Here is a 22,395-nt window from a genome sequence, read left to right on the forward strand (position 1 = left end):
ATTGACTGATGACTGTAGAATGATGTGTCTGTTCATCTTCAAAACGACTACACTTGCACTCCCCTTTTATAACACTTTACAAACATCAGATGGCTTGGTCAATTACGCAGCGAAACAGGTCCAAGTCCAAAACGGAAAGCAATCGAGACCTGTTGACGCCATCCATTTTGGCGGTGCAGCCTACTCGTCGGGTGTGACGATTGCTCGACTGACAGCCCTTTCGGGCAATCAATGAATGCCGAGACATGGAGTTGAGGCTCGGAATCAAGGGGTTATGCTGTGTATTTTCGGTTGGGAGAAGGGACTGCCTTATCTCCGGACCACAGGATTGAGGCGTAGGCTGGACTTGATGGGAGAGGCTATGGTCGGGGAAAGAGTGAAATACCGAGGTAGCTTGCCAAAATAATGGGGACACTATAGTCATAATATTGCGTCAAGGTTACAGGCCTTATTTCAACTACATCGCATTAATTCAGCCCTGCTGGGCACCATTACCGATCTAACCCGAATAGGAAAACAATCGTGTCTTGGCAACCGTGGGGAACTCCGGATATTGTCACAAACGCAGCTCCACCATGCATCGACTGTTGTCCGTTTGGAGTTAACAATCTCAAGTTCCTTTTCTCTTCCTCTCATACCGCTTCACGCCGTCTCCGAGATCATCATACGTCAGAATACATACCAAATTAAGACCGACGACGCGCTGGCCAATATGCTTGAGCCCCTCTTTACCACTCCGGACCCTCAGCTCCCCGTCCGGCAGAAGCCACGGGCTAGGAAGACGGCGCGTATGCTTAACCTGACCTCATCTGGGATCTTTTTAACTCATCCTGATACGCTGTAGCTAAAAAGTTCGAGTTCATCTCCTCTGATCCCGCGGGCAAACCTCCCCCCGAGACCCGCAAGTTCATCCGCAGCCATGTCATGCGCGGCAAAAACACCAAGCGTCGCGAGGCTTCCAGAGATGTCGTGCTGGTGAACCCTGAGGTTCAGCAGGATGAGGCTCGGAGAGATGGAAAGTCCGGTCGCCCGGATATAGGCATGGATGTGTCCCGACTCCCAGACTACTACCGGGATAACCTCCAGTACAGAGCGTGGGTTGAGTCGCCGTCTCTGATAGCTCGCATGTTGTCGCCGCCAGACTTGACTCTTTTCAACTTTGCGACTCCACTCGACAAGAACTCGCTGTATCTCGTATACAGATGTAAGCTCATTGAACTCACACATATTGCAAGTCACCTAACCCCTCCAAGTCCTTACCACCATCAAAGACACCCTCTATCCAGTAGAATGGTGTTTCGAACCCGACCGCACCAAAGTCTGCTGGTTCCGCTGGCTTCTTCAAGATGCCGCCTATCTCCACTCGGTGCTCTTCATGGTCAGCGCGTTCCAGGACCTCTTTGAGATGCGAACGATACAAGGCCGCAAGAGTTATGAGAATGGCTGGGGCATCTCGTTCTCTCCACAAACAAGGAGTCGCCTTCGGCAGACCATCCAGCTGCTCCAGGATAAGATTGACGACAAGGACAAGCAGGTTGAGGATGTCACTGCGGCCGTGGTGATTCAGCTGGCTGTCATGGCGGACGCCATGGAGGATGTCGATGCTTTTGAAGCCCACTCCAACGGCCTGCGGAATATCGTCAGATTGAGAGGTGGGCTAGAAGCATTCAACGACAACCGTCAGCTGCAGATAAAATTGTGCCGGTAAGTGTTATTTGGCATCGTCGTACTTGACAAGTACTCACGACTGTAGGGTCGACCTCGGCTGGTCCATCAGGAATGGCTGCAAACCTGAGCTCTACAAAGGTACACCGACTTGGCATCCACTACTCGAGACGGTTCACGGCATCTCTGCGCCGCCCCATCTCCAGACGACGACCGTGGCACTGCTAAGCATGATGGATTCCTGGGACTACAAGCTCAAGAGCGCTTTTAAGGATCTTCGAGACTTTTCCGCCTTGGCCAACCAGCTGATCCCCGCTCGTCGAAAGCTGGAGCCTGAAATATTTCAAGAGATTATGCTGTCGGTTCAGTATCGATTGCTCGTTCTTGAATACTCCCTGGACGAGCATCCCCTCCGAGAGGCTATCCGTCTGGGTCTCTTGGCCTACGAGTCCACCATCTTCATCCAAATCCAAGGCGTCAAGCTCAAGTCAGACTTGTTCACCTCACAACTACGCGAAGCCATCGAAGCCATTCCCGTCGAGGGAGAGGCCATCGCCAATGTCAAGCTGTGGCTGCTCCTCATTGGTTCCATGGTCATCTTTGACAGCAAGGCGCCCTGGCTGGCGCAGTCGATCCAGAGCCTGACGGGTCGGCAGACGTGGTCCCAGGTTCGGAAGCGTGTCAAGGAGGTCATGTGGATTGACATTATTCACGATCTTTCTGGGAGCGAGGCTTTTGAGGCTACTCAGGCGGGACGTGTGTTGTGAGCAGGCAGCGTTTGGGCTTATGATGGGACATGTCATTTATCGACGCCAAAGGAGACAAAGAAGTGCCCAATGTCAACATCTAGACGTGTGTTGGCTTTGCGCCCCCCATTGGAAGCCTTCATCTCTGCAGCGCCGCTGGTCGATGATAGCAAATAGCTCAACACCGCCTCAAAGGATCTGAAGCAGACATTGCCGTGCGCTTCATACGGTCGCCCGCAGTTCCTGGACAAGCATACCGGAAGGATACCGGCAGATACGTCAGCTCCTCTGAACAAAGACCAGCTGCAAGGCTCCTGTTGCTTGGGAATCATGCAACTGGTTCAGGCTACCAGCGGGCAATTCGAGCGGAACTACACCAAGCAGAATCACGCAACCCGCTCTGATGACTGGTAGATTTTCTACGTTATTGATGAACAAAGAGCATCAGCCAGCCTCCTTCAGAAAACGGGTTTATGACAACCAAAACACAACCAACATGACGACAAACAATATCTATCATTTCTCATATGTGCCCTGTCGTTCCTATGGAGTTATGCCATCATTTAGCTTGCTGGATGCTTCAGACCTGCTGCATAGTTCTTTGTTGTTGAGCTGCCTAGCGGTTCCAGAACTGTCACACGCTTCAACACTGCTTTCCCAACCTTGGCTCTCACCCAAACTTGTCCAAATCGCATGGCTAGTTTCGTGCAAGCTGCAGCATCTCCTTTGCGGTGAAGCCCTGGACAAAGGAAAAAGGAGAGCTTGAGGTCAAGCTGTCATTAAAGGAGTTGGCAGCGATCACATTGCTGCATGAAGGCATGGTTGCTCTGGAAAGATATAAATATGAGGGTCTTCCATCGCCATCTAGAATCTCTTCTCACTCCTTAATGCGAGCATCTGGCACCTCTAGTCGCCCATCTTGAGCACATACTCCATCAAGCATCACTTCTTGAGTCATCGCCACTACACACGATCAAGACATCACTACTCTTCACCATGCCCGGCACAACCCCCCAAGCCAACACTCCTAACAAGGAGTCCTCCCCCAACGAGCGCCTCTACACCACAGCAACCCCAATCCGCTTCGCCCCCCGCGGCACGGGCGGAAACGTCGTCATGCTGGACCCCCGCAACGTTCAGCAGTGGCAGCTCGACGCCTACGAGGCCCGCCTCGACGAGACGGCCTCCCAGATGGCCAAGTACAAGGACCGCGTCCAGGAGCTCGAGTCCCTTGTTGAAGAATCTGCCAGCAGCAAGGCTGGAGATCAGACTGCGCTGCGTGGTGAGCTTGACATGTTGAGGGAAGAGCTTGGCAAGATGATGAGTGCGCAGCAGCAGGCTCAGGCAAAGAAGAAGGGGGGTTGGTTTCCTTGGAAGACTTCTCTTGTTATTCTTTTGGCTGGGGCGATTTTATTTTCTAGCTATGCTGGGGAGAGCATCTTCTAAGTTTACGAGACTGTGGCATGATGGATGCCTGGGTGTTGGACTACACGATTACGATCATGGGTAGATGGACTATGGAGGAAGATTGGATCAACTTTGTCACTCCTTTTGATGAGAGCGAATTCGAGATGATGTGGTAGAGTAGACTGCAGTAAACGACAACTACCTTGTGTTATTGGCCGTTCCCACAACCTTTTCTCTTGACCTTAATGACGTCTCCAAAAGAGGGCATCAGTACCACAACCCACAAGTTTCCTCAGCCTTTGTGTCCTCGGCCCTTGAGCCATCAAGCGAAATGCGATGCTTAGTCGACGTTCCCCCCAACTCTACCGGCACTTGACTTCAAGGCTACAGCTATGGTAGTCACTAGCACATACCCAAATGGTCTCAATCATGCGCGAAGCGAGTATAACTGCCGGTGTAAACTAGTCAGTCAAACTAACTCACGGCTCCAGTTCTATCCCTTGAGTTCCACATATTCAGTCTCAGCTCAGTCGCGAACTTGACCCTGTGACCCTTGTTTTTCACATCCACATATTAAAGTTGGGGCTAGGATGAAGCGTGTTTTGGATATTCACCTCGATAGTCAAATAGTTCCCAATGCCCGACATGCCAAGCAGATGTTATCTACGTTCCTCTGCCGCGCGGTAAATCTATCCCTTTGTTTTTATCATGTGGGGAGCTGAAGTCTCCCACGGCCATTCCTCGCTTATTCTGGGGAATTCAAAGTCAGCTCGTGAGAAGTCATGTGTCCAAACACTAGAAGTGAAGCTGCATACCAAGCTCGCGGGAACCCACCACGTGGGATAAGAGAAGGAAAGGAATGTGTTATGGTTTGCTTAACTCCTGGGTCCCCGGTTATTGGGGGTCGAGAAATTAAGAGAAATCGGTCTTTCGGTGTTCGACCGTTATCCTCTCGGTATGTGGGCATGCCTTTTCGCAACGGCGTCGTCATTAACCCGGGTATGGATAACTCGAAAGGGCAGGTGTGTTTCTAGCTGCCCCTAGACAAGGCAGGGCATTGCATACATTTCAGAGACACTTCCTAGGACTAATGCAAGAGTACGAGGGCGGAGCTGAGAGAACAATCGGGGAGTTCCGGCCGAACATAGGCCAAGCACGAAGCACTCACACATCAAGATCCTGGAACCTCAGCTACCCTAGGTCAACAACCATCCTCATATCCAGCTTAGCAAGCCCGAATCCCTGCCAGCAGTCAGTTATGATAGGAATGCTATGTATGGTCGGCTAACTCAATGGAATTCTAGTGAATCTGGTGGTCTGATGGTTGGCCGACAAGAAGTTGCCCTCCTCTCTCCTCAAGCCCAACACCGAAACAGAGCATTGGTTTCACCATCACCACAACACAACTTCTCCCGTACGATATAGCTAGTGAAGGTTAGTGGCAACCCTAGCAACGTCATACCAGAAGCAGGCATGTAACCACTCGTGCTCCAACTCTCGGTGTTGTAACAACTGCCGACCAGCCTTGTCAACCTAAACCCACCAGCATGGCACAGCCCATCACCAAGCAAGGAATGTGCCATCCAGATCGGCATTTGGTCTGCCGCAAAAAGCCTGATACTAGAACGGTTTGTAATACACCGCATATGAGAATCTTGGAAAATAGAAGACTTGCGTAACCCACCCCCTCCATCAGTCCACCGCGGTACCGACAGTATGGAACAAACGGGCCGTTTACCACGTATACAATTTTTTGCCTGCAGGTTCCATTTCTAGGATGTTCCCTCTATGAGTATTGAAAGTAATGCCCTAATTCTGCTCGTTGCCCCGAGGCACAGTGAAACGTGCATGGTCGCTTTCACAGAGGGTGTGCTGCAACTTCTGCAGCACATCATGACTTCTACTACTACTTCGGCTACACTCTTGTTAAGATTGTTCCATCCCGCGGTTAGATGCTAAAGAACCACAGCCCTACCGGCTGCATCGGTCTCTGCAGCGGCCCTATCTCCTACCCGGGCCTTCCGGATACTACTCCTGGCGGACTGCCACATGGATCTTGCTCGCCTCTGTCATTGTTCTTCTCGGGCTGAAGTCTTGATTGGGAAAGCATCTCATCAAACAGCTCTGATCAAGCTCTTTCATGCCTCGGCATGATACTCTCCAGGTATGACGTCCCCCCTTCCTTGCCCCGTGCTTTTCTTTACCGCCCCTCGTCTGAAACTCCCATGATCGATGTTGCCCTCCGCAGGTTGGAGTCTCCTGTCCCTGGTCACGGCTTCGGTTTCCGGAACGAGTAGTGGGGTGCGAGATGGACGAGCCCCCCAACGCAGGGTTGCATTGCTCTATCCAGCCCAAGGGAAACACAGTCGGAGATTATTCCAACGGTGAAGCAATGGACCGCGCACGCACACATATCTGGTTAAAGGTCAAACCCTCTGCAACGTATCATGGGTAGGAAACAAGGTGGAGCTTCTTGGGTCTCTCTTCATTCCCGAATGCCGCGGTTGCGGGAGACGGCACTTCATGGAGACACACGATGGGGACCCAACGCTAGTCCAGGAACCAAGAGCGGAACCTTTTCGCAAACCCCTGGGAAACTCAATAAAAGAGGAGCCCGAGCGAAACGTCAAGGTCGGAGTTGACGACGTAATGAGGCCCGACTCGGGATGCATCAACTACTTTGGCAGGTTGCTCCGTTCTAGAAGGTTTCCGTGGCATGATGGAGCTCAGTCTCACGAGCCATGCTCGCCCCTCCTCTCTCCGTTGGTTGACTCGTAGACCACAGTTCAAACGGGCGTTAATTGCGTAGTTCTGTGTCGATGTCGACAGGGGCATCATCTGACGGTGCCGTGCGTGCCTTGTGCTTGCGTGTGTGTGTGTGTGGTCCCCAGAACCTGGGCTATTGAATCTCGGGCCCCATTCAAAAGGTCCCTCTCTGATCAATTATTGAGCCCCAATACGGTATGCTGCCTGCGGGGTTTTGCCCTTTGCTCTCAGAGAGAAAAGTCGACACGGAGTACGGAGTAAGACGTATAAGCAAAAAGTTGGATGATGCCAAGGATGTCACTCCTCCGTATTCCGTACGGACACGGAGCAACATTGCACCAACTTGAGAGACACAACTTGAGCTGTCACTTTCATCTTTACCAGCAACATTCTAGCTTCGTCCTCCCCAAGAGGCCGGGAACCGCTAGATCGAGGCCTGGGCCTTGTGGGTGCATCCCGCTAGCAAGCAGCCTTCGTCTGGCACGGCTGCGACGGGTACGGGAACGGGGGACGGAACGAGCGAACGAACGGAACATGGCATGTTCGTCCCATTATTTTTCCTTCAACTGCAATCGAGTGGAACCTCAAAGTTCCCAAAATACAATATTTTGGTCAATGTCAGTGACGACGACGATAATGAAAAAGCTCTCTTGCCCACAACCCGCCACCCCTTGTAAGGTACTTGACACTATTGGCATTGGCATCCAGAGGAAGAAAAACGCCATTACGCGGAAAACAAGGGCCAGAGCGGAATTGGGGCCGGGAGACACTCAGACCAGTACAGTGCCAAGGAAGACCCGGTACAATAGCTGAATCAAACACAAGCCGCGGCTCTTTGCATGTGATCGCCCAGACATTGTAATGCCGAGCAGTGAATGAGATGAAAAAGCCGTCATTGTAATGGAGAGAGGCAAGGATACTCGGTGAGTGATCCGCATAAGCACCGAGGTGACGCCCTCATGAGTTTTATGCGAGAGTAAGAAAAAACCACAGGAGGGAATTTGTAGAAAGAAACCCAAAAAAGGTCTCCAAAAAGAGTTATTGGTCAAAGACCGCTCGGTATCGCTCTCCCTCCCTGCAGGGATTGAGATGGATGGGATTGCGTGTCCAGGGCTGAACCACGCACGCCACCCCCTGGTCCTCCATCTCTTGCCTTGAGAGGAATCCTTCGGGAATCTTTCTGGAAGCTTACCGGAATAGGAGGGTAGGGCGTGTATTTGTTTCTTTGCTGCGCCCCCTCTCCCTGTTAAAATGGAGCCAAGCCAGCCTGCCATCAGGAATCAGGATCCCTTCCATGGCAGCATCCTTCTGCCTATGGGTAACTGAAATGGGCGGCCGACCTGGGTTATAGCTTCATAGTCAATACAACGGCGGTCAAGTCTCCAATACCACGACGATCGACGATAAATAACCGCGGCCGAGAAACAGAAAAGGTATGCAAATGTAGGCACCGTAGCACTCTATACGGAGTACATGATGTCTGTGTGCGTCCAACAAGAGACACTTACAGAGCATCTCTCGGCCGATCTTGGCCTTAACGCCGTTTCAGACCCAAGGTTCTTGTGTCTGTCCCTCCCGACCACCGCAGGGCAAAAATGGAATGGAATGGTCGGCACTTTGCAGGACAAGGACAGGAATTGCGACAGCCCTACGATGGACGGCCATCCTCTGCCGAGATGGATCGTGTCATTCTAGGCGTCAAACTCTTTTTTACTTCGCTTTCGTAACATGACCTTTCTTGTCGCTCTCTCACGCGGGGTTTCTAATTAATCTGCGACGCAGACCTGCGGCACAGGCTCTGGGTGCTCGGCCCTGTCAAACTTGTCAGTGAGCCACGTTGGAGGAGGGCTGGCAAAGCTTAATACCCTCCTAGCCTCTCTCGCTTGAGATCCTTCTGCGTCGTCGTGGGGGTTGGTTGGGTTGGACAACGGTGAGTCGGCACCATCGGTTAACAGGAAACAAAAGGTGAACAAGGGAGGGCAGCAAAGCGGCACAGCATGTACACAGCCTGTGTTGGTGTTGGTGTTGTTGGCCTTGTAGTGTCTGTCGCTGATGTTGTGCTACTGTTGGTCTTGATTCCTCAAGGAAGATCCGTGTTTCAAAATACGATATCTCGCTGCAGCCCAATTTCTCTGATGCCATACGAGACATGACACTGGTGGTTTTGTCCACGAATCGCACAACTTGCGTGTGTGGCAGCCAACAGAACAAGCCCAACAACTTTTTTGCCTTTCCCCCTCTTCTCTCTCGCTTTCGGTCTCTGTTATACCGCTCAGCGACCACAGCGTTGGACAGCTTCAATCTCTGTGAGACATGCCCGCCCTGCACTTCGCCAAAGCCGACGTCGCTGGTTGGCTGGACGGGCAACATCCCAGCTCTTTGCTTTTGTGAGAGCCGAGCGCCCCAGCCGTACCCGTCGCCCTTCCCTTCTCCTCTGTGACAGGACACTTTCAAGTCCAAAGAAGAAATGCCTCCCCCATTGCGCGGTCTTGTTCAGGTGAGGCAAGCAAGCCACGCTGTCAGCCCTTCACCTCACATCTTGAAGAACCAGCTCGCCAAGGTAGACGACTGATCAATCAATCGCAACTGGGCGTTGATCAGGTGAACTGTGACCCTGCCATCGGTAACATTGATCAAGTTCAGCTCTTCTCCAGTGCGGAATTAATACCCAAAAACAACGATGTCACCTTGGTTCACTGACAAGTCGACGATGGCATCAACCCCACAAAACTCCCCAAGCTTCTGCAAGCCACCAGCTTTTCAGCTCAGCTCGAGACACCTCGCTTGGCTGATTGGGTTAAAACGATTCGCCAGATCACCCTAGGCGAACCATGTGGTGGGCTCGTGTGACGTCTAGGGCCGTTGTGCAGACATCTGCTTTTCTTCCTGTCTCTGATTTTCCCATTCTTTTGTGTCTCTTGTCCATCTCTTTCCGTCGAAAGGGGGCTTTTGGCGGGAGGCCTTGCGCCATGCCCAGACTGCCGGACAAGACCTGGGCAATTACCTTTTTTGCTGTCCCCGGCCAGCTGTCAAGGGTTGCGTAGGCCTCCTACAGCTCCAGCTGGAGCCTCTGCCTGTCCCACCATCAAACGCAGGGGTGCGAGATGCTGCCGAGGCTTGTGGAGTTTATCAGAGGTCTTTGTCGACGGGGATCTTGCATCTTGTCTATCGCGAGACATAGGGCTGTAGTGCCCCCCGCCGAAATCTCCTCAATACGGGCCCCGGGAAGAATGCCAAAGGGGGCCCAGGCCTTGGCCGTATTCTCTCCACTTACGCTCCACCGTCTCCCTATTGCAACCTGAGTACAGGCAGGGCAGGGACAGGTCCGCTTACTGTACGGAGTACGGTACGGTACGCTCCAGCCAAGCATCACGCACAGGCTCCCCGGCGTGAATCCCTCGTAAGTATGCTAAAGTAGTCGATGGCGGGAGCTTGGCTGTACCGCTATTCCGCATTTACTGTGCCACACAGGCCACGACGACTGACTGGCAAATCGCCTCTCTGGTGGCATGGATATGCCTTTTTGTTTCTCAGAGGCAATCTCGATTCGCAACCCCGTGATATCCGTCGCATTGACTGACTCGCTCTCGGATAGACTCTTCGGATAGTAGGGCGGTGATACCCAGTTGCAGATCTGTTGTGGATTCCATGAGCCTCGAGTCAAGACGTGCAATCAATCGCCCCGTGTAAACAAATGGCGGTAAGATATTATCTCAGATCCAGTCGAAATAGGCCAAGTCCTAGGGGCGTGCCCAACTCTTGGTAGGCCGCGAAGCATAGTCGTAACCTGGAGCATCAGCCACTGTTGACCAAGCCTGCTCCTACGCATAGTAAACCATCCAGTAAGCTTGAATCAGCGCATGTCCCAAGCCTCATGATCAAACAAGAACGGTCCAGCCCGAAGTCGACCTCTCTTGATGTCTCAGCTGCTCCGGCAAGCTCCATGTGTCCGCCCACCTCCCGTGATGGCGTCGAGTTGCCCTCAAGGCGTCCAGTCGCAACCAGATGACCCAGCGCCAACTTGAGCAGGCTTTCAACGACTATCGATTAGGGCGTCCGCAGACGCGTGGTTCAAAATGCTTGTTGAGCCCGGACCAGCCAACCCTTGGCCACATCCCGTCTCGAGCCCAAGATTGGTCACCGACGGCATTTCAAATCTCCAAGCCCACTTTTCCCTCAATAGTGGTTGTCGACATTCCTCCAATGCATCGTGCCTCCTACGTATGACCAGTTTCTGATTCTGGGTTGACTGGACACAATGCGCCGTTGACCCCTGAAGCCATTGCCTTGTCGATCTGGTGGCTGAGTGACATCGGAGGTAACGAAGGGCCAGATCTTGACGGAAGAAACACGCAATCTCGCAGTCGTATTCGAGAGCTTGCCAGGGAAGTTGAGTTGGCTACTCGTTCAGAATAGAAACAACTCGAGTTGCCGCTGCACTCAAGGTTGGATAGACAATACACCGACAGTGGCAGACGGGGTTAAGCGATGATCATTGCCGTTCTAGGCCTTCAGCCGTCGGCCACAACCTGTCAAGCTTTCCTGATCCACTCGACGTTGCATTGCCACGGATATTCCGGGACGACGTTGCGTTTTGTGAGCAGCTCTGAGATCTGATTTTTCAAGCAGCATTTGCCAAGAGCCCTCTCGTATCCAATCCCATATCGCTGGGCTTCATGTTTTTGCCTTGGAACATGCACGCGCCCTTGTGTCTGTCTGTGCCTGCTGATGATGGTGGCGCGCCTCTCCCGTATCCCGCAACTGCTAGCCCGTGGTGCGTGCCGACTGGTTGGAATTGGGCAGCCCTAGAAGGCTGTGTTCCAGGGAGGCGAGCGAGGCTCCAGACCAGGTACGGGGCCGAAGCGCTTCGGTTGCTCGTGATGCTCACAGACCGTCATGGAATTGAGATCACGACCCCTTGGTGGCCTCCAGGAGACCTAGCGGCTCCTCAGCCCCTGTGTTTGCAAAGAGTCCCAGCGGCTCCGGGAGCCTCTGCAGCCTCTGAGGGCATGGGAATGACAGGGCCCCTCGTCAGCCTGTGTCTGAACCTCGGCAACCCCACCACCCAATTTCCATGATTGCCACTAGACTTGGCTCAAAGGAGTCAATATCCCGTCTACTATCCATCAGGGAACCGGCTGTATGGGCCAGGGCAAAGAGCTAATGCCGCTCGCCGTTCCAGGAAACCAGACCGCACCTGATTGCCAGTGAGGCCTTGATGAGATGTCAACAATCCCGGATATCGGGGGGCCACGGCCGAGAGGTGAAACCGGGCGAACTGACTGCGCCGAGCCAGCTAGCATGAATACTATTGGATCTTTTGAGAGATGTTCGGATATTAGACAGACATTTGTCGAAATGCAAAAAGGGTCTGGTCCGGGGGGTTTTCGAAGGATTGGGATCTTGCATCTGTCAAATCCTCTTTTGGCCTCGCCTCGCAAGCATCCCATCCCTGGCACAGGGCCGTAGTGCTATGGGAGATCGACACGGAGAGCCGGTTAGAGAAATAAGGTGTTGCTGCGCCTCGCCAGTCGTCATCAGGTTTCAGGGATGCTCAATGAGAGCGTAATGTGCCGTGCATCGTAGCTCAGGCCTCGACGGTTGCAGCATTGGCGGGTGTTTCGAGTGGATAGGGCGGCCGCACACGACAACCTGATTCATCCAGTCCCGCACATCTTCTTGAAACTTGGTTTGGCCTCTCGGTGCTACCTTGCGCATCAGAAATGCCAAGTACCAGCGTTGAACCAAGGTGCTGACGCCTCGCATTAAGCCACAGCTCGGCAGTTGGCTAGAGTCCACCGACACGAGAGCTGCGTGGGTCAGTCCTGCCGGGATGCAGGATCGCCGACTTGATTCTGATACGTGCGAAAGTGTCGAGCCTTGTATTCGAAACGACTCTGCAAGGTGACCGTCGACGGCAGCTCACACCGCAGGGCAGGGCCTCAGTTGACCAGCGGCCGGCAGAGCACAGGGCTGAAGGATGAGGGTGTGTTTGATTGATTGATTCCAGTCTCTCCCACGCTTCAGTGGCTCCACCTGTCTGCCATGTCCCGACCATGCTAGAGCAGCAACGGTGCAGTTTCAAAGGGTTCAAAGACGTTGCCCAAAGTAACGGTAGGAGTAGCACTGGGGGGTCCCCAGTGAGACAAACAAGATTGAATCATGTCGCGACATCCGGCATTCTCCGTCATCAAAAAAGCATTTTATGGGATGGGTTTGTTGAGACCGAGACCGACAATCCAAGAAACCTTGGTCTGTCGCTCCTTGTTGAAACCGAGTCATCAACCAGCATGGCCAACAGCCACCCCACCCTTGGCGGCCACTCATGTTGTTGGAGTCGCGCAACTGTCGTACGCATGGGGTCTTGGGTAGTGGATTCTCGACGAAGCTCCAAATCTGGCGGTTGAGTTTCTCTGGCGCCCGCGCGTCAGTGTCAAGTCAAGTCTGAGTCTGAGCCCGTGGCTACGGCTGGATCCATCACCAGAGGGCACCAAACGGCGAAGTGCCTACTGGATTCGTACTCGAGTCCGTGGGGTCCTGGAGGTTAGTAGCCAGGAATATCTCGAGGGAGGTGTTGACGTACTCGCTCGGGATGTGGATGGGAGTCGGGGAAGGGGGCAATTGGCCGCGTCAAGGGAAATGGCTGAGCACGCTGACGACGCTGGAGCATCCCTTGGGAACCAAAATAGTCATGGTTTGTAATGTTTGGCAGAGAAGAGGTCATCATCACGAGTCGGCAGGGAGATTGATGGATGGATGATTCCGTGGAAGCATCAAAGAAGCAGAAGCAGGTACGAACTGCCGAGTGCCTATCCCGGCTGCCCTGAGCGCACACCAAAAGAGCAGGTGTGGCGCAGCAGCCTTGTGTCTTGTTGCGACACCCCCCTCCTTCGGGGTCCCGGTCTTCCAAATTGCCGGGAGTCGTTGAACTTACACCGTGGCTCGTCATCTTATTCCGCGATGGATGGTTGTTCAACTCCGCTAATGCTCGCCGGAGGTCTTTCATTTCCTGTGTCTTGTGCTCGAGTCCAGCTCTTGGGAGGGGGCTTGGAGCACTTGGCATGCTGGCCCCCCGGAGACGATCATCACCGGATCCGGGTTGGGCCAAGAGCCGAGCGTTTCTCCATGCCCCCGGTAAAGCCAAGTCAAGTCAGGCAATCTTGAATGCCCTTGCTTCAGCTTCATCTATCAATGTCGGACAACTTCCCCTTCTGTGCTCGTGATGCGGTCATTCCCAGAAACCACCTGCATGCCGTGTTATCGGCTTCTCCAGCGGCGCCGCCTCCCCCGAGAGAAAAATCACGCCGCCGCACGTGTGGCTACCGGCCTGGACCAGCCAGTCGGCGCACCAAGCCAGCCCTAACACTCAAAAGAAGGGGTCCGTCCCGCCTGCGCTGCATTGGATGGATGGATTGGATGGGATGGTAGGGCTGAGAGCCAATTTCGCGCCATCTCTGCGCTGAGACCCCGAGGCCCGAGGCCCTGTGGTGGGTGGGTGTGGCGCGTGTCCGGTGGGATGTGGCGCACCCGAGTATAAGGTGACGCGGTACTCGGGCTCCCCACCTCCCGAGGTCACTAGGACGGGAATGTCTCCAGCTGTGCTTGGCCAAGACACGACTCAGCGCAGAGACCCCCTGCGGAGCTGGCGTTGCTAACGCGGCGCTTGGGTGGAATGGTGAGCGATAGGGCTTAGCTGGCGGGTTCAGTTAAGGAGGCGGCCAGCGGAGTTTGCCGTATGCCGTTGATCGTGATGTTGGCTTGGTCATCATCTCCTAATCCCGTACTAAACAAAGAAACACTTGCAGTCTGTAAGTCGGCGTCGGCAAAAGCGACGCGACTCGGCTTGACCTCGACATACGAGATTCCAAGCAAGAATCTGACAACTTATGCAGGATGGTCATTCTGATCCACATGTTTCGAACCCTCTTTACAATCCATCGAATGCGATTCGCCTGCGCGCGACTGACCCAAGTCTAGGGATAGCGTCATTTTTGAGAACAGACGAACCGGACCCAGCACTAGGAACACCAACGAGCGGGAACTGGCTCAGAACCCGCAGCTGGTATTCAGACAATTCGTCTGCCATGACGATGCCCTCCCTCGCGGAATCGGACCAGCGCCGCAGATTGAAGGACATGGCTCCATCCTCAACACCACCTCAGCTGAGTCGAAAGAGCCGCCATCCTGCAGCAGTGACAGACCGTTGGCCCAGCCTTGAAGGGCTATCATAACCGCCTGCCTCTTCGGGTCTCTGCTGCACCCGACGGACTGGTTTCGCCCTCGTAGTCATGACCAAGATCAGGAGGAACCAAGCCGAAGTCGGTTCATCTTTTAGTGTCGCAAGTGTCGATGCGCTTTCCGCTCGTTAGCCCGAGCCGGTCGGGTGCAGGGATCAGGCCATAACGACTAACACCAGGCCAGAGGGCGAGTGGGGGATGGAGCGGTGGGAGATGCCTTCTTGCTGCTCGGCGTTGGGTTCGTTCAAGCGGGAGAATGACGCTTGGGTTAGAATTGGACCGGCCGGACTCTAGGCAGCCGAATTTGCACTCTATCTCCGGCACCGAGCCGGTTAGCATGGCCGGATTCTTGCATCCTACATCCGGCACAACCGGATATTGGATGGAGGCTCTTGCGAGGTCAACTCGTTTCTCTAAAATCGGTGAGAGGATTCAAGATATCTCGAAGGATCAAGGTGAGCCGCCTAGTGTTCCTTGGCTGGCGAGGCAGGATTTCTGAACCCGCCCGTAAGCCTACCAACCACAAGAAACAGAACCGTTTGGAATCCTCGCATCCTCTTTTGCAACCTCACCTCACTTTGACTTGTCGCATGTCGTCAGGCGATCCCTCATCAGAGATACGATCCAGGGGGTCCCGCCTTGTATCCCTAGAGATCCTGGTAGATCTCCCATCCCCATCGGCACGCGGGGTTCCTCCATAACCCTCCGGATGCGACGCCTTCTGCATTCAAGTGCGTGAATACGGTCCGAGTGTGTTTTGTGCGGTGGTGACAAATGCAAGAGACGCATAGTCAACTTGGCGTGGGATGATGCCCAGTGAAACCGAAACAGCGACATCCAATACTAGTCAAGCCTGCTCTGCCCTACTATGTACCTCTCTATTCTATGTTTGGCAGGTCGCAGGAGTTATGGGGCGAAACCCAGGAACATCATCTCCAGAAGCGCCGAGTCTTGTAGTGTAGTGTAGGTCAGTCATGATGATGATGATGATGGTGATGATGATGGGATGGTAATTGCCGTTGGACAAGGAATGGTGCGCGAAATGTTGTCCGCTGAGCCTCGCCTTTGCGTGTCTCTGACCAGGCGTCGAAGCAGGCTGAGTTGAGAAGCCAAAGCTTCTTGGCATGGCGAGAGGCGTTGGGGGAGCTGAATTCCATTCCATTCGCCAAGAGCAAGGCAAGGTTTATTTTGTCAGCGCCGTTGTCTGTTGCCCGAGGTGCCCGATGAACCTGGAGGGTGAGCGAACTGGGCTGGGTTCGGGCTCCAGAGCTCCCCATCCCTTTGATTTGACTTGTGGCGCCGTGGGTAAGGGAAGGGAGGAGAGTCAGGCTACGGCCACGGCCACGAGGGCCATGACGGAGGCGGCATTCAAAAAGTTGCCGACTTGGGCCAAGAATGGAAGCGGGTCGAAAGCAAGGCGAACTTGACAGTTTCTGAAAGCCACGAGGCATTGGGCAGGCAAACATGGGCGGGTAGCGGTAGCGGGCATCACCAACTCCCGTGTTGCGTCTCGCATACATGCACACTACAGCAACGGACATACGTACTATCATGGATGGCCCGTAGGGCTTCATCCAAGGCTCTTCCCCGGAGCCTTACAGGATCCGCCCTGCCGATGGAGTCAAGGTCAACCACTGTGGGCTGCTGGGCAAACCCAGGAATAGTAGCGGGAGGCGGACGGAATGCGCATGAGGGCCAGTGAGGTTTGCAGGCGAAAAGAAGGAGGATGGAAGCGACCAAAAGCATCCATCCAGGATCAGGGAAGAAGCTTGTTGTCGGGCGTTGGTTGTATCGAGAGCAGCAAGATGCAGCATCTCTCATGCAACCCCCTCGCACCCTCGGCCTTGTCACCAACCGTCAACATCCAGGAAAATAGAAACACAGACAGACAGAAAAAGGCAAAAAAATGTGGAAAAAATTACCCGCCCGCCCAACGCAATGGGGACTGACAGACATGAAGGTTGCGTTGCGCCAACGACGATCCGAAAAGGGTGCTCGCTGCGCAGTGCCGATTCGGTCGGAGTAGAAGGTGAGCAAGGGCTGACAGAGGCTGACGAGGGCTTGCTCAATCCAATCCATGGTACTTGACCCAGAGCAGAGGACTTGTACCCTTTGGAGACCACGCCCACAAATGTCGGCCCTACAGCCTACCCACCCCTCCCCCGCGAAGCTATCCCGCACACACCCTTTCACACTCCCCTCCTCCGTCCCCCAAGTGCAGCCCTCCAGGGCACAGGGCTATAGGGCCCTCCCCCCGGCTGGGAGATGCCCACCCAAGAAGCAGGGCTCAAGAGCCCGTAAGGCGGGCAGTTCACAGGGCTCCTCAGGCTCAGGCAGCCCGGGGCGGGGGGTTGGTTCAGGTGGTGGGCCGCGGGCATGCTCAAAGGCGGAACGCAAGCCAGATTCGACGTCGCACCCCCCTTGGGTAGATTCTGCATCTCAGCCTGGAGCTCCAGTGCTATGGATGTATGTAGGTGCTCTAATGTAAGCAACGAGTGCGAGCGAGGTCAGGGGGGTTGAACAATGAACGGAGATCAAGTCATCAAGTCCGAGGATGACAGTGAACGAGAGCGAGCAACAGCGCAGGGAACTAATAGAGGAAGAGGGGAGACGATGGATCTCTCCCACATCACGATCTTTGGGCGACATGACATACAAGCGGGCGTTGGCTACGAGTACTGTGCAGTACAGCACAAAAGGACCCATCATGGAACTCTGTCCAAATGAAATGCCCGCCTACGGAGCACCCAAGCACTATATGCGTACGCCGCAGTTGGCTACAGACAGAGACATCCATGGACGGGATAAGGATAGACTGACAGGCCCAACTGACAGTTGTACGTAGTAGTAACACATGCGCTGCCCGGCACCCTTCCCTTCCATGGATGGGATCCTTTTGCCTGGATGGATGCCACTACACACGCCCCCTAAATGCGCAGGTAGGCACGCACTGATGCTACAAGGCACGGATGTGCAAACTGCATCTAGAGGCGACCCTTGGGAGGATGGACAAGTAATAGGGCACCTCGCAACTTTTCACTCTTTCAATTATTATGTGCACGCCCGTCTACACGCCCCCCCATTGCACCTCTTCTTGGGGACATCTCCCACATCTTTTTTTCTCCTCGTGCTTGCTCTCTTTCAGCTTTTTTGTCCCCTCATCTTCTTGTATTTCAGTCTGTTCCCGAGGAATTTGGACTGAAAAGGAAAAACAGAGGGAAAAACAGAAAAACAAGCAAAAAAAACCAAAAAAATCTTGCCCAGTTCACCAACTCTAGGCGTGCGCGTACATGCTTGCGTCCGCCTCCCCGCTGTTGTCGTCACGCCTAATTCCGCCACATTCTCCTCGTGGTGAGGCTACCCTCTGGAGCGGGCTAGTCGTGGACCTCTTTCCCTTTTGTTCTTACCAGACCTACATGGGTGCCAGTCTAGAGAGCGCCTGCCAGCTCCAGGAACAGCAACGTCAACAATCTTAACCGCCGCCCGACCTTCTCCCACCTTTCCATTCTTCAACACCACATCCCGCTCTTCAAAACTCTTTTTTTTTATTCGTTTCATTCCCTTCCCTCCCCCTTCTATTTCATCTACTTTCTCGCCTCTCCTTTCGCCTCTCTCCCTCTCCATCCGCCATACTCATACTCCCCTACTGGGCCAGGCCACTTTCAGAGCAACACCCCCAGCGCGCTCTGTCATTCGTCGCTTCTTTACGGCACCGGCGGCCCCAGCTGGATCTCTTGTGGTGTCTTGGACCTAGCGGCTGCTCCGAGTCCATAACATCGCCACTGCAGAACCACTCCGTCTCACCCTGCGCAACGAGTCGCCGGGAAAGGGCAGGCGAGAAAAAAAGGAGGCCGCTGGCAAACGCAATTCATAGAGTACCGAAAAAAAGGGTCGTTCACGTCAGGGATCGGCCCTTCGTCATCCTAGCTCAAGCCTCCCCGAACTTCAGCTGTCATTGTCTTGCCTCGTGCTCCATCCTCAGCTCGACAGGTCAACCGCCAAGCTCAACACCATGGCCTTCCCACCACAATATAGAGACGCCGCGCCGCCTCTCCCGAGCATCATTGCCCCTCCCCCAGGCGACCGGTTCCGATCACACGCGAGTCATCACGAATTGCCTTATGGTCGGAGTCCTGCCATGTCAATACCAGGAATCCAGACCCCCAACGACGTTCCTCCTCCTTTGCCTCCTCCTCGATATTTCCCAGGAGCTGATCAACCTGCTCCTCCCGAAGATATGGGTATCAAGCGCGAGTATACTACACATGGTTCCTTTGCTAGCGGCTACGGAAGCATGACCTCGTCATATCACGATGAACACCCCAACTACCAGCGAAGGGCCATTGGTGACCGAGACGAGGGTTATGCCAGTTACTCATCAACCGACAGGTATGGGATTTACAATGCCACGAGCGGCTGGCCCTGCCAATGGGCTCCCAGGAATTCTGGTGTCGACTCATTGTTCAGGGACATCAACTAACACTGACATGAACAGGTCTCGCGAGTCCATTCCTACAAGCTTTGGTCGTCTCCACGACCACTTTCAATTCCGATCCCCTGCCGATATTGACGGTGACAGCCTTAAGAAGAAGCTTGGCCCAATCAGACTCTCCGAAAGGTCACCGCCACGATCACTTCTCAGTGCCTCAGCCGCCGAGCCCTTCTCCCGGAGGCCTTCAGCAGAGGGGCGATTCCCTCCCGCGCTCAGCCTACCCGTCCAGCTTCCCATTCACACCCGCAACAATATCCTGGGCTCCCCAGCAAGGCTGACTGAGACGCCAATTCACACTGCCATCTCCCCACGAAGCACCCCCTTCCACTACGGAGATCGGTCACCCAACGATAGCTCTGATATCGATCGCTCCCCTCGAACACGAACCAAGAGGAACAATAGCGATGATGCTACGTCAACACAATCGAGCTACGATTTCAATGGGGAAGATATGGAGATGGAAGATGGACAATCGCTGAAGAGACTTCACATCGATGATGCCTACATGCCGGGTGGCCAGAAGCGGAGGGCAGCCAGTCCGAATGACCCTAACGATCACCTTCTCGCCATGACGGCCGATTTCTCGCGTCGACGTGACCTGAGCTCTCGTGGCTCCCCTACACGGCTTGCTACTCTGGCTCGAGGAGCTACCATGCCTTCGGTGTCGACCTCTCGATCCAACTCATACATCTCGACAATGTCCATCCCCACAACGAGCATCACTACTGCCAATTCTTATGGTCGACGTTCACCTGTAGGATTGTCACCTGGTGGCATTTCCCCCACTTCGTGCAATTCGCCTTACACGGCGCCCGTCTCCCTCAACCCCAGCCCTCGAACCTCCATCTCGGGTCGCGGCTCGGTCCACTCCAGGACCGTCTCAGGAGCCAGCACGCGCAAGATCACTGAAGTACAAAAGCCTGGCGGATCCAAGATGCAGGGTTTCTTCATGTGCGAGTGCTGCCCCAAGAAGCCAAAGCGATTCGAGACGCTCGAGGAACTCAAGTAAGTCAGATTTAATTACGACATCAGCCATCTTACGTGAAGTTGTGTCAGATGATGGTTTTACACGATTGTATGTGGAACATGGTTGCTGACCAAAAAAAACTAGCGCCCACGAAGCTGAGAAGCAATACGAGTGCAGCTTTTGCGGAAACCGCTTCAAGAACAAGAACGAGGCTGAGCGCCACCAAAACTCGCTCCATGTGCGTCGCCATTCGTGGTCATGCTCTGCGCTCTCTGGATATGACCGGGCCTTCCACGACTCGACCAACCGGCCTGGAGAAGCTGACACCTGTGGCTACTGCGGCGACGAATTCCCGCGGTCTGGACGCGGGCCTGGCACAGGAGTGCTCAGCGGTGGTAATGCGCCTCGACACGCCACAGACCAGGATTGGGACGAGCGGATCAAGCACCTGCAAGAGGTGCACAAGTTTAGGGAGTGCAACTCGTCCAAGAAGTTTTATCGTGCGGACCACTTCAGACAGCATCTGAAGCACAGCCACGCAGGCACGAGCGGCAAGTGGACCAACATGCTGGAGAACGCCTGTATGATGGACGAGGACCCAACCCCCCGGTAAATACTGGATAAATGGAACGATCAACCACAACCCAGGTTCGGCCGCGCACACAACAAAGGGGCACTGGAGTTGAATGAAAGGTCGGCCGCCAGATGACGACGATTCTGGGGTGGTATGTTGGAAATTCAAGATGAGTGGAGGATGGGGCTGATGAAGGCGGGGTACAAAACGAGCCGTCGCCGCTAGGAGATGTCAGTGGGTCACAAAACAGCACAGGGAGCCTGGGCTGCCATGCGAGACGAGACGGGCCAAAACGCGGCCGACGACTCAAAGACCGATGATACGGATCGACAATCATCCAGCCCAGACAGCGTCTTCAAAAGGTTTGAGACGACGACAAGTCAAGACAAGGCGCGCGCACAGCACAGTTGCACAACTTTCCATCCACCCATGGGATGCGCGGCCACCCAAGCATCCCATGCTTAGCGAACGAGTTAAACGACAAATTGTGGAGAAGAAACTGTTTCGCGTTGACGGACTGTCGCAGGATGCAGATGCGGCAGGACTACAAGGCGAATCAGCAAGCGGCTAGGCGACGGGCGCTGATCTCCCGAGTCCCATCGGGGTATTCCGCGCGCAGCGAACGTGCACAGGGCGTGCTTGACCGTACCCAACTGCTGGGGTCAGTGGAGGGCTGAACCGACCAGCCATTGTGGCAGTGCTTTCGAGAGGGAGGGATAGGAAATGATGCTGCCGTGGATCATGGACCGCCCTTTCGCACCGACAAGCAAAGTAATGCGGCATTTGGACGACGGCTCGACTCGACTCAACCTTGGCTGGATAGCTAGGCGTTCCTAGCGGAGACGTCTGCATCACGACCACATGGCGTCTTTGGGCTGAGTCTCGAATGGCGAAAGGTTCGCCCGGTCTGACAGCCTCAGTTGCGTCTGGCGAGATGACTTTTGGCGATGGAACAGCACCACTGTGGATGGCAGATGGCGAGACGGTGGCCTCTGGCCATGCGTTGGTGGAGGCGCTACTTGCTGACTGGGCTGAAGATCCCTGCTGGCAGCCTGGGCACGGTTGAGCAACCTTGACGACTGCCGGTGCCAGCTACACGAAAGAAGGTTATGACGAAAGGAATCGGGCGTTATTGACATGATCTGGGTTTACACTACAGTTTATTATTTGGGGTTGTCGCTCATGTACAACTCGCAAGACAAAGAGGGGAGGAAATGGGCTTTACTTCGTTTACATATTAGCTGACACAGCTTGATGCTGATGTCGCATGCATCATCTCATGGGTAACGGCACAAAAAGGTTCTATCATGGCAACGGACACGGAAACGGAAACGGCATTGGGACGGATGGCACTTTGATTTCATGTTTGGGTTCCTGGGCAATCAATACACAGCAGCAGAGCAGAGCAGAGCAGAGCAGACGAGAAGATTTAGCAAGGTAGTGAGTGTGAAGCGATCCATACAATGTAGCAGTCAATGAACAAGAATAAAAGATGTGAAAGCAAAGCAAAGCAGACCAAGCTCGCGTCCTCCCGCCCGTGT

The 22,395-nt window shown here is 54.2% G+C and overlaps 3 protein-coding genes across 3 annotated transcripts; all 3 read left to right on the forward strand.

Annotated features, from left to right (window-relative positions):
* Positions 1–712: 712 nt before the first annotated feature.
* On the forward strand, positions 713–2,432 carry LRP88_09262 (uncharacterized protein; the record flags this gene model as incomplete). The annotated part of the gene is made up of 4 exons (XM_083245750.1): positions 713–788; positions 845–1,204; positions 1,254–1,704; positions 1,754–2,432. 4 exons carry the CDS (start codon positions 713–715, stop codon positions 2,430–2,432), a joined length of 1,566 nt encoding a protein of 521 aa, XP_083100244.1.
* A 975-nt stretch (positions 2,433–3,407) lies between these two features.
* On the forward strand, positions 3,408–3,857 carry LRP88_09263 (uncharacterized protein; the record flags this gene model as incomplete). Its single annotated transcript, XM_083245751.1, has 1 exon — positions 3,408–3,857. One exon carries the CDS (start codon positions 3,408–3,410, stop codon positions 3,855–3,857), a length of 450 nt encoding a protein of 149 aa, XP_083100245.1.
* A 14,976-nt stretch (positions 3,858–18,833) lies between these two features.
* LRP88_09264 (uncharacterized protein) lies at positions 18,834–20,893 on the forward strand (the record flags this gene model as incomplete). Its single annotated transcript, XM_083245752.1, has 3 exons — positions 18,834–19,210; positions 19,317–20,318; positions 20,425–20,893. 3 exons carry the CDS (start codon positions 18,834–18,836, stop codon positions 20,891–20,893), a joined length of 1,848 nt encoding a protein of 615 aa, XP_083100246.1.
* Between the last annotated feature and the right edge of the window lie 1,502 nt (positions 20,894–22,395).

This window comes from Fusarium phalaenopsidis, assembly GCF_050370095.1.
Source record: "Fusarium phalaenopsidis strain FUZ10S chromosome Unknown contig_32302, whole genome shotgun sequence".
In the NCBI taxonomy this organism is placed as follows: domain Eukaryota; kingdom Fungi; phylum Ascomycota; class Sordariomycetes; order Hypocreales; family Nectriaceae; genus Fusarium; species Fusarium phalaenopsidis.